The following is a 12,092-nucleotide window of genomic DNA, read 5'->3' on the forward strand; positions in this document are numbered from 1 at the left end:
AATTCTTCTAACATTGTGTATATGCTAGAATGCTCATTCTGTCAAAAGCAGTACATTGGAGAAACGAGTCAACCTATGAACTTACGCCTGAATGGACATCGGGCCGACACTCATAACAGTGCCTCCATAGCAGTCGCGCAACACTTCAACCAGCCGAACCACAATTTCGATGATCTTAAGCTCTATATTCTGCAGTCAAACTTTAAGTCTCCAAGGGACCGGAAATACAGAGAATCGTACTTAATCCATAAATTCAACTGCCTGGAGCCGGCTGGAATCAATGCTTCCAAAGGCAGCTTAGAAACCTTACGGTATCTGAATCGAACAGAAAAATAATGCTCTTACAAAAAGTGGGCATCTCCATTCGCAATATTCCTGCCCCTGCCCATCCCCAATGCTGATACTTGAATACAATTTTTGTGCATTTCTTACCCCCCCCCCCTTTTTTTCTTTTTTTTTCTGTGTTGCTCCAAGCCGATTTCGACATACCACGCGGACGCGTCTCCCGCGACCTTCGGCATTTCGTCTTACTACCTACTTTACACACACACACACACAAAAAAAAAAAAACAGAAAAGAAGTTCTTGCATGTACCGCAAAGCTCCGCGTGAGTTGCACCCGCGCATACCCCTTCTATTCTTCTGTGAAAACTGACCTCCGCAGTCGGAATTCTTCAAACTATACGGGCTGTTGCTGTTTACGAGTTTTCTCTCTTGCACACAGTTCAGTAACCTTGTAATTTCCCCCCCAAGACGCCCCTCTCGTCCCCGATCTTCCCGGAAGCCTCCTTTGAGGTCGCCCGGCCACACCACAGCCCAGCTTAAGCCGTTCCCCCCTGTTTTCTCCGACTCTCGCGTAGTCTTCCCTCTTTCTCTACTGCAAGGTCCTGCCACAAGAACCACACCTCCCTTTCTCTCTCACTATTTCGCCCCTTTCAACCGAGCGTTGACCCACTCTGCTGTCCTCCTTCCGGCCACGCTTTTAACGACCTCCCCCTTTCTCTCCAACTCAATCTGGATCTATAAAACAGTGTGCCAGAGATGAACCCTGATGCCTTGAAAAAGACAAGTCTCCTTGTCGAAACGTTGGCAAAGGTCTGAGGCCGCTACCCTCTCCAAAGTATTATTTCTACATACATACATACATACATACATACATACATACATACATACATACATACATACATACATACATACATACATACATACATACATACATACATACATACATACATACATACATACATACATACATACATACAATTTTATGTTCCAGAAACTATACAGAACTGGATGGCCTCTTGGGCTAAAAGCTACGCGTCGAGCTTGACAGGGCCCAGGCACGGCCGCTCGATGGAAACTAGACCTAGTTTCCATCGAGCGGCCGTGGCCCAGGAGTCCATTTTAAGGCAAACGCGCATGCTTGCGAGTTCGTATGTGTGTGCGTGCGTGTGCGTGTTCAAGAGCGTTGGTGTGTGTGAGCGTGCATGTGCGTTTTGTGCGTGCGAGCGTGCCTCTGCTCGTGTGTGTTTCGTGCGTGTTCGTGCTTGTGTGCATGCGTGCGGGCTTGTGTGTGCATGCGAGTGTGCGTGCGCGTGCGTACGTGTGCGTGTCCGATGACTTATACTCCCCGTTATTTTGTATAAACTTTCGACGTGAACTTGTCTCGGTGCCCGGTGCGGGCTTGCGCATGACGGTGCACTTTAGGATCAAGCTGCGCTTTTGCTCTGTGGCACGCTGGCGCCATTTAGGGAGGAGGACTGGGAGGGATACGGGCGCAAGGCGACTCGTCTCCTTGAGGAACCCGCGCTAAACTCAGGCGGCGCCCGTTTGGCGCGACAACACGGAGCCGCCTCTCTCCCTCGCCTTGTCTCTGCAAGCGCTTAAAGGGGTCCTGAAATACCTTCCGCCGATGCATGGATGTACATATACCCAAATAAAGCAATGCATTTGCAATCTCCTCCCGCAAGAATTTTGTTAAAGCGATGAGTATTAGCTGAGAAATCGTAAATAAAAAACCGCGCATTATCGTCGCTTCGCGTTTCCTCCTCCTTTCGACTTCTCTCCGCTGTTGACGGTGCGCGAGCCTTGCCTCCCATGATGCTGCGCTCCGCAGCGGTGACGTACTTCCGCTATTGCGCTGATCAGACTGTCGTCTGCTACGGGCAAGCTTTGTCGACACCATGAATCCCGCACTCCACCGCTCAAGGCTGGAAAAGCGAACGAAAAATCTGGCCGCATGTATGCGGCGGCCTCGCCTTGCCCTTTCGCGGTGTACGTTGCTGGCGGCACATGACTTTTCATCGGCGGCGAACTCGAAGCCGCCGGGGGAGGGTCGTGCGCACTAAAGTCCCTCGATCGGCGTTTATCGAGGGACTTTAGTGCGCTCGTTCCCTTGATGCACCGCGCACTGTTTATCCAAAAAGCGCCGTATCAGATGTGGCCCCGCTGGTGCCGGGTCTTATTTTGCGGCGGTGGTAATTCCTGCCGGCGGCACGTGAAAAAGTCATATTAAACCGATACAGAACCCGTGCACAAAACGCTTCAATCATGTGACCAGTTCATCTTGGGGCGACGCGTGGTGGAGAGCGGCAACGTTGGCAAAACATTCTCCGCCGCGGCTCTGAGCTTTCTAGCGCTGGAGCGAGCGCCATTTCGTTGACAATCTCAAACATCGGTTGCCTTGGCAACAAGGCACAAACCGCTTAGAAGTCAGTTACGGTTCCGTGATCCCGGTTCAGCTCGGGGCCCCACCTCGCGACATGTGGGCACTGCAGGCGTATCATTCATTCCCATTGGGAAGTGCGAGATGCGTTTGGCATTACAGGAGGCGATGGTGTGTGTGTTGTGGACGCCTTTGTTTCGCGATGAAATGCGCTGCTGTGCTTCTGCGGGTGGATAGTGCTCCCCATGGTCTGGATTATCTTTCTCGAGCGACGTACGACTCAACCTCGCATGGGGTATGTGCAGTGTGCGTGGCTAAAAGCCATCGGCTTGTGCGCCAGAGTTAAGTGACTTGCTGTTCGTCCCCGCAAAGCGCGCGCGAGGGGAGTGCCGAATTTACGATGGGCAGGAGGAGGAAACCCATGGTCTCTCAATCGCGGTTCAGACTTGCGTCGCATGTTGTGACGTTTTGTTCGTTAAAAAAGCATGTCTGGATTGTTTTGAAGTTGAATAAAATGTATGCGTCAAACCCGGGCATTCGGCTCAGGGCGTTCTCTGGGGTTGCACGAAAGAAGTGCCACGGGGCTTCAACGCTTTCTTTATGGAACGTACTCAGGTAACAGAATATCAATGTCGTGTTATGGCCGTGTTGCATTCAATACAAACGGTTAAGCGTTTGTTTTACACTTGTTTCGTTTGTCGTAAAATGCCCAAGCACTCCGGCACTCCGCTGGCAGATAAGCCGGTGAGCCGACGCTGAGCAGACGACTCATCTCTTTGCCGGAAGTGCGTGAAAAAGCCGCCCAATAGCAGGGTGTCTAGCTCATGACGAACATCTGGGAATCGATGATGTAGACATGTGAAGATGGCGGCGTCCAAAAACACGAAGGAAAGGGTGAGAAAAAAACGACAAACTTCGCAACAAAAGTGTGAGCTTTCCGCTGCGCGTAAAGAGTAATACTTGGCACAGAGGACGTTGACCACCCAATCTAACGGTTGCGCTAGTTCATTTAGTGTGCTCAAAATGCCTTTCAGGGCCCCTTTAAGGCCAAACGCTCCAGTTCCTTCCTCCACCTTGCTTGCCGTTTTCAATCTTTTCGTGCTGGTGTTTTGCAGGACACTCTCGCTCTGCGCCATTTTCACCTGTGATTACGCTTGAAATAAACAATTTGGAGGGTTGTTCAGAACGAATTAACTGCGCAATTTTAGTGGCGCGGATAGCGCGCTTCGAGATAGGAATGTTTGTGCACGCTAGCCAGTATTTTGACAGATGGCAACAGCTTTTCTAAGCTTTTCTTCCGAACTGGACTATTTCTTTTATGTTTGCAACCGCTGTGAAAATTTGCAGTGTTTCTTTTGTTTTGTAGAATCTGAGCAAAATAGCATAGGCAATAATAAAAAAAGTTACGATGAATGGCTTCAGGCAAATTTGCGAGAATTTGTTCATTTCGCAAAAGAATCCAACGACGATTACCACTTTGATAGTGACATATCAAGACATGTGCTTATAATAACCGAATGCATACTTAGCAAAAAGTGAGATCGCATTCCTGAGAAAGATAAATTTTAGCTCAAATAAGTAAGTATTTCATGCCCGAACATATTTGTACTGCCAACAGCGAAAACGACGAATGCCGCTCATAACAAAATCGACGCATTAGTACTTGTAAAAATCACAACTCACTTTAACGTCGACACAATCAAAGTACAGAAAAATAAAATCACGGCCTATTGATGACCACGCGAGATAGGAGGTGACATATTGGACGTGACGCATCTTTTGTTGACCAAATATCTACACAACCCATATGAACGTCTAAACAGGCTAGATGAATGAAGGCTGTCTTACCCTGTTTGAATGTATCTTTATTTCTGACGGCTAAACAGTTTCATTGAACGGAGGGTATTTCAGAGAAAATAGGTAAAAACGTATACAAAACATGAGCCCACACGCATGGATATACACACAAAAAGTAATCCGGAACGCAAAGTTATTGCCCTAAAAGCTCACCACGTTTATTTACTTATTTATTTATTTACAGTGTCCCTAAATGCCTTCCTGAAAGCGTATTTTACATAATGGGGTCACATGCGAAACAACGCCCCAGTTACGCTGATAGCCCAATGCAGAATGATAACACAAAAATATGGACACCTTCGCACTGGTGGCGCGAAGGCTGGGAAAACAGCGAAGCTTGCGTCCCATCTAGCTTATTCTGGGTTCGGCTAAGTATATGCCTGGTTATGAAGACTCGGCCAAGTTTTTTGCGAGGTTATGCTTCAAGATCAGGTCAAGAGCAATTAACTCTGGGTCATTAATGTACAGCCGTTAAAAGGCTTGTCTATAACACAGCGTTCGTACTCTCAGCCCTATCCTGCCCCGCCGGAGCGGGATTTGAATAACACTACTGCGGAATTCTGAAGTCTTACCCCTTCGCTTTGGCCTCCGACATGTTTGGAACGAGTATGTTTCGGCAGTTTTCGGATGTAGCTGGTTGAAGTTGAAATCGCTGTTATAGACAAGCGTTTTACCGGCTGTACCTACAATTCACGTAGGCTCCTAAGTCCGGATCTCCTGCAACTCGCTGACGTTTCACCGCTGCTTCACCGGCGCAATATTCGGAATTGGACCAAAGTCGTCGCCTCCGTTTTCAAGTAGCCGCGGCGCAAGCGGCTTTCGCGCCGCGCTTCCTCTCCTTCGGGAATGACACTCTTATTTTGTCGCCCCATCTCTCCCTTCGTTGGAGACCAGGCTTTTTGCACCTCACACGGATTTCCCAACTTGCCGCTGAAAGTTCTCCATGACTGGCACGCGCGGACAGAGTGTTCTCCAAGATCGAGCGGTGTCGGCGGGAACGATAACTTGCTCGGCAATTTTTTTCTGCGCACGTTCGCCGGCTCAACTGCCAACCTAAACAGCATTGGCTGCTTAAAAATTCAAATGCCCATTTGAATAACGACCAAAACGGTTGAAAATCGAAGCTTTTGAGGCGTGGACTTTAATCGCTGCGGTTCAGCCACTTTTCACTTTACCCACGATTATCGTCATCATAGCCAAATAAATTTGGCTTTCCTGTAGTGCGCTTTCGCGTACGGTCGCCGTCAGTAAGACGAAGAAAGCTTCGCTTTAAAACAAAAGGGTTTGATTTTCAAAACTGCAAATATATGTACAACCGAACTTGGAAAATTATTTTAATACTGTAATAATAGTTGGTAATAAAACTGCAGTATGGAGCAAAATATGAAGTAAACCATTCACAAATTCAAACCCCTAGAGTATGTACGAAACATAAAAAAATACTGCACAAGCAAGGTTAATCGTCGTACGGATGAAACTACAACTTTTGACTACACGTTTTATAAACAAACACCAGAGGTTAAAACAAATGGTTACTTAATCGGTGAAAACTTAGTAGTTGTTGAAATCCGTAAACAAACAGACAGAGTAAAAAAAAAAAACACTGATAAAGTGAAATAGTTTCAGCGGCCGCCTGGTTGTCATTTATTTTGTTGACATCGTTCTACAGTACAAATAGTGGAAGTTTAAAGGTTTAATATATCACAAGCACAGCCAAAAGTCAGCTAACGCTTTCTTGTTCTGTAGTTATGGCACAGCTGCAGGCTTAAAATTGTCGGCCAGTTTCCTACACACTTTTGTTATAACGACGTTGCGATGTACAATAATTTCTTTAAAACGGGGTGCGCGCACTGAAAACTTCGAACCAACCTCGTCCGTAAAAATGAGGGACAGCGACACTTTGTGTTCGTGGAAGAATATTTCAGCTTGAATTTCAGGTACAGAGCACAAGTCTTGCAAAAGTCGTAAGGGCGACAGCCTGTTCTTCGGGAAGCCGGCGCTGCATGAATGAGGAACATCTGTACTTACAATTTAAAAACATGGAAATTAAATTATTTCTTGTTGTTGATACAACTTTACCCTTTTTTACGTTCAGAGATGCATACTATCTGGAATACAATAAACGCGATGCGCTTAATTTGCATAACCCACCATGCCACTGTTTTACGAACTTAAAACGGCTCTATTGTAATTACACGGGTTTGGAAACTAGAACAGCAGTTCGGAATTGCGCTTAAGTTACCTTTTCTTTTCGTGTCTAGTGGTAGCGGGGGCTGTGCATACTCGCAGTTTTATTGTGTTTGGGAACAGTACGCTAAGTAAAAGACTGCGCACACAATAAACCTTTAATATACACATCTACACATAATGTAGACATCTTTTGTTTGTGGAGGGTATGATACAAATGCTGCCGACTGAGAACACTTTGCTTTCAATCGTGCAATGCAAGTCAATATGGCTGTGGCTAAGGCGTTGTGCTGCTGAGCACGAGGTCGCGTGTTCGATTGCCGGCCGTGGCGGCCGCTTCTGTGATGGAGGCGAAAAGCAAAAACGCCCGTGTGTACGAGATTTGGGCGCACGTTAAAGACCCTAATGTGGTCAAAATTAATCCCGAGCCCTTCAATACGGCGCGCCTCATCGCCTGCGTTGCGTCCGCGCGTTAGACCTTACAATCAATCAATCAAATGAACATGTCTGAAATAATAATGCGTAGCCACCGTACGCAAGCGCAAAAAAAAAAACATGCGGGAACGTAAGAAAAATCAGTGCAATTCTCCTGTGAGAAGGTGGATGGCGAGTGGCGCTGTATGTAGCTCCGTTGAGCGGGGCGCAGTCCAAGAAGTATACACACACGCACACTCACGCTCTCACGCGCACGCACAAACACACACGCGCACACACGCACGCTCACTCACACACGTGCACGCACGCACACCCGCACACACGCAGGCACAGGCATGTTTGTTTGTAACTTGCGATAGACCATCATCCCAGTTAATTAAGGACTACATATATTGATATCAAATTTATTAGTCGTGGTGTGGTAAGGATGAGATTTCAGCGGAAAGTCATGGAGGCTATCCGTTTTCTTTCCGTAGAACCGTAGAATCCGTGTATTAACAGCAGACGAGAATTTCACTATACTTAAAACTTCACTGTGAATTCCTTAAATATCAAATGCGAAACAAACTTGGAGTAGCGTAAATTCGTCCTAGCTGCCAATGTCAGTACGTTTTGTTTTCACGAAGCGCACACCGGATTGAGAACTACATACAGTGCAGTTACCACAAAGTTGGCGTTGCCGTCAAATTGTCTGCGTCTTTCGTTGATGCACGCACTTAAGGCGTAACCACATGGAGCGATTTTTGCTAGCGATGCGACAAGCGACAGCGACAAGCGACAAAATCTGTTTTTCGCCGCGACCCTCCGTCGCTAATCTTAGTCGCAACGCGTGATTCTAACATGGTGAAATAAAAATCGCTTGTCGCCAGCATAACCACATGAAGCGTTTTTTGCGAGCGATGCCACCGGCGACAGCGACAAGCGGCAAGATCGGGCTGGCGCAGCGATCGTCTGTCGCTAACTTTTGGCGTATCGCTCGGTTTTGGCCTGCCAAAAAAACAAAACAAAAAAATCGCGTCGCCCGGAAGGGGTAGAGAAGCGCAAAGGCTGACGGGGCACGTCGTCTGCTCCCGCGACTTCCGGTTCTAGAGCTGCGCTGGCATACCGTCCGCCGGCGGCTTTCACGCGCGTGTGCGTGTTGCGTATTTTGTCACAAAGTTGTTACCTTTCTGAGACGCCCCTGGTAGCATCCATCGTAGTTACCGTTGAAGGCGCGCTGTTTGAGCGTTTTCTTTCGGTGACAACAGACAGGCAACGCGTACACGCGCTCGTGAAAGTCGCTGGCGGGCGGAAGGCCAGGAGCGCTCGGGCAGGAGCAGACGACGTTACCGTGAGCCTTTGCGCTTCCACCGCTTGCTACTGGCCCGCTACCGGCGCGCATTTTTGTTGTCTGCTGCGGCGAGCGTAGGATTATGAAGAGCTGTGCATAATGGCAAACTCACGGCCAACTTTCAATGACAAGTTAATTGAAGAAGTGGAAAAGACCCCGATATTATGGAACCTGGCCCTTCCCACCTACAAGAACCAACAAAGGAAAGACGTTGAATGGTGCCGCATCGCGCTGTTGCTCCGAACAACAGGTAAGGGACTCGAACAACCGATATCTTCCATTAAAAATGAACTGCACGGCATACACTAGTTTTAATCACGGCTACCGCCACACTGCATTGAAGTTAGCCTACTCCTTTCGTCATGTTTAACCTGCGCCCTTGTGGTGGCGCTATGTTTTCGTGCTTCGAGATGCGTACGCGTGCATTCCACATCTCGCAAGGCTTGTTTTATTTATTTTAACTACAAGTGATAGGCATAATGGCATAAATGTGATTGGCCGCACATACCCGAGTGCGAAATTATAAATTATGTACGGGCTCGCCGAACACGATCTCATACTACGATGATATACTTTGCTCCCACGCTGATCATTTTTGCATTTTATTTTCGCAGTGCCCAAACTCAAGAGACGGTGGAAAAACCTCAAAGACGCGTTCAGGAGAATTTTCAAGATCAGAAACCCCGTCCTGAAGAGCGGCGCGGCAGCTGAAGAGGCCGAATTCCCCGACAGCGATGAAAAAGACACGAAGTGGAAATACTATGACAGGCTAATGTTTCTAAAGGATACCGTCACCAGCCGGAAGTAAGTTTAGGAAAACGGTATTTCCGAAAAAACCTGCTGCACACCTAGGTGGCATGTTGATTGCCTTCTGTAAGGTTCACACGTTAAATGGATCATTCCAAATGGTGCTTATATAATGGAGTAGTTAAAAAAAGTTCAATTTGTCTCAGAAAACGACTATTGAGGCGTACGAGAGCGATTTTTTCCCACCCGGTATGGCCCCCAGGTTTAGGTACCCTCACCCAAGGAAAAAAAAAATCTTGTACCGAATACCTGTCCCAGCTCAGACCGATGCCAAGCGTCTTTTGTGGATGTGTCCAGATAGGGACAATGGGCTAAGACAGGCTGGTCCCCAGTTGTGTAAATGGGATGACCACAACCACTGGATGAAGGACAATTGTTACACGTCATGAAATTTCCGCACTGAACTGCATGCCTTTACACTCGATCGCTCTTCTTGCTTTCTCTCATCTGATTTTCATACACCTCTTTCCCTCCCTTCCACACCTCATTCCCTTTCCATTCGTTGAATCTACTCTCATATGCCGAAAGGAAGAAATGAAAAAACAAAAGATGGAGTTGTTGTTTCAGGACATCGGGAAACCTGGAGCCGCTGCCCGATGAGGACAGCGTTGGAGAGCTGAGTGAAGAGCCCACGGAGGCGCAGCAGATTTTTGCTGCCATGTACCATGAAGATGGCGAGCAAGAAACGGCGACTGTGTGGATGGAGCGCAACGATGTGCCAGCACAATGCGACGTGGAGGTGGTGGCAACTGGCCCCACTCTGCCAGTGCTCACTGCTTCTTCCAAGAAACGAAAAAGGCCGCAGCAGTTTGACGCGGAAATTGAGGAGCTAACGAGGGTGATCTCAACGAAGCCTGACGAGTCGGAGTACTGCGGCCTGCTAATAGCAGCAAAAATTAGGCGGTGTCCGGAGAACCTGCGCGACAGAATGCAAATGGAACTGTTGAGATGTGCCAACAAATTCTTAGAGGAGGCAGCCGGCTCCAGCACTGTGTAGCACTTAATTTTGAGATGACTTACCTGTAACATATGGGCTTAATTACAGCAGACGCACCACGTTGATGGGAAGGAACTTTTTATTGTTGACAATAAATACTTATATTTTGCCTTGTTCGTACATTCAGTTGTCAGTCACAATAAAAATAAGGGGTGAACAGCTGCGCTGTTGAGCGTCAAATGTATACCTGCACCATCCTGCGCCAAGGTCGTTTATCAGTGTCGTTCTGCGGCGGCGAACTTGAATTGAACCGCTAGATACAACCGCCATTATGCGCCATGCCTGAAAAGTTGGCTGAAAAATCATGTTTTTGGTCTCAAGGCGGTTGTGGTTTCAGTTTCATCAAGTCTATGTGTAGCTATGAAAGTTGGCTTTCGCTTAGCGATGAGGCAGCAGGCTCTAGGTGCCTCCTCCCACTTTCGCTTTGCATTTCTGTTTCACATTTGCGCAATTTGGTCTGCCGGTGTCCATCTATTTGTCATCCACACACTTACAGATGTCAGGAGCGTGGACAAAAAGCCAATAAAGCGGCTTGACGGGGGTCCGCGCCCCTTAATATACAGGTCATGTAAAAAGTATACATTCAAAATGTAGTGCAGACCGCACATGCATAAAATTCGCATTTATACAGTAAAATGAACTAGCAATACCACAGCACCCACATATTTAGGGGCATACAACGCAAACACAAATTCACCCACCCATGCGTACACTAATGGCAGTGTGCAGGGAAAAAATACAAAACAATAAGACATGACACTTAAGGAAGCAAAAAATACTGACCACGCAGTTTCAAATACAGCAAAATATGTAGCACGACCAACAGGGAACAAAACATTACAAATCACTGTTGAATCGTTGCGCAAACACCGAGGCAAAGGAAAGCAAGAGAAAACACGAATAAGAAAAAGAACACAAAAATCACTGGACATTTGAGTTTAGTAACGCAGGCACAGCGTAACACAACAGCTGCTTGCCATAACCTGACAGCATAAGCAAGAAAAAATGAACAAAATTAAAATATTTTTTTATCTTGTTACTAGCAGATAGAATAAGTCTCCCATTTTTGTGCGATCCTGGCTTTGCCGCACACAATGTTTAGTAGTGGCATGAACAAACATGTTCTCGGACGCTTAGCCCTCGCTTGTTTATTCGGTTCGCTTTTGCTGTGGGGTAATTACTCATTTTCGCGTGTGAACTTTGGCGTTAGCTTTGCTATTGGGGGATGGCCCAACATTAATCGTGCGTTCAAACAAGCTCAAGGTACGTAGTCTACGCCGCAAATTCATTGACTCTCGCAACCACTGTGATGAGCAAAGACAAAACTATGTTCAGCATCGCACGGACTGAAACCGCTGCTCTACAGAAAAAATGCTAGCAAACACCTTGTTTAACGGAATGTCACCATGCGTTCATTGTTTGCGGGGCACTGCTTTTTACGGGAACCGAAGCAAGGCCTGTTATCTGATCCCCTTCGAATTTACATTTGAACAGTGAAAATGAGGCCCACTCGCTGGGGGCTAAGGTAGATAACTCCGCACGGTGTAAACCTCCAGATATAGTACCAGTACTGTGTTCCCGGGTCGGGGTAAGTTATAATGCACGGTACAATGTCTGCATACTAGACAGAAAACGCGTAACTTGGATGGGGCTGGCCCAGCTGCCAACAGGGAGGTTATGCAGGCATCATATGCTGTGAAATGGTGTTACATTTGCTGAAAATTGCGACAAAACATTTGTTACATTTGCCCCAAGCTTGCGACAAAAGGCACTTTTGCCTGCTCCCAAACCCATGCACCCTGTTCCACCCTTGAA

General features: G+C 47.2%; 1 protein-coding gene across 1 annotated transcript; it reads left to right on the forward strand.

Annotated features, from left to right (window-relative positions):
- The first annotated feature begins 7,881 nt into the window (after positions 1–7,881).
- Positions 7,882–10,279, forward strand: LOC144152202 (uncharacterized). The gene is made up of 3 exons (XM_077683433.1): positions 7,882–8,723; positions 9,088–9,277; positions 9,848–10,279. Exons 1-3 carry the CDS (start codon positions 8,573–8,575, stop codon positions 10,275–10,277), a joined length of 771 nt encoding a protein of 256 aa, XP_077539559.1. The 5' UTR covers positions 7,882–8,572; the 3' UTR covers positions 10,278–10,279.
- Positions 10,280–12,092: the final 1,813 nt, after the last annotated feature.

Source organism: Haemaphysalis longicornis, unplaced genomic scaffold (genome assembly GCF_048455015.1).
Source record: "Haemaphysalis longicornis isolate Haplotype H1 unplaced genomic scaffold, Haemaphysalis longicornis Haplotype H1 scaffold_9, whole genome shotgun sequence".
NCBI lineage: Eukaryota > Metazoa > Arthropoda > Arachnida > Ixodida > Ixodidae > Haemaphysalis > Haemaphysalis longicornis.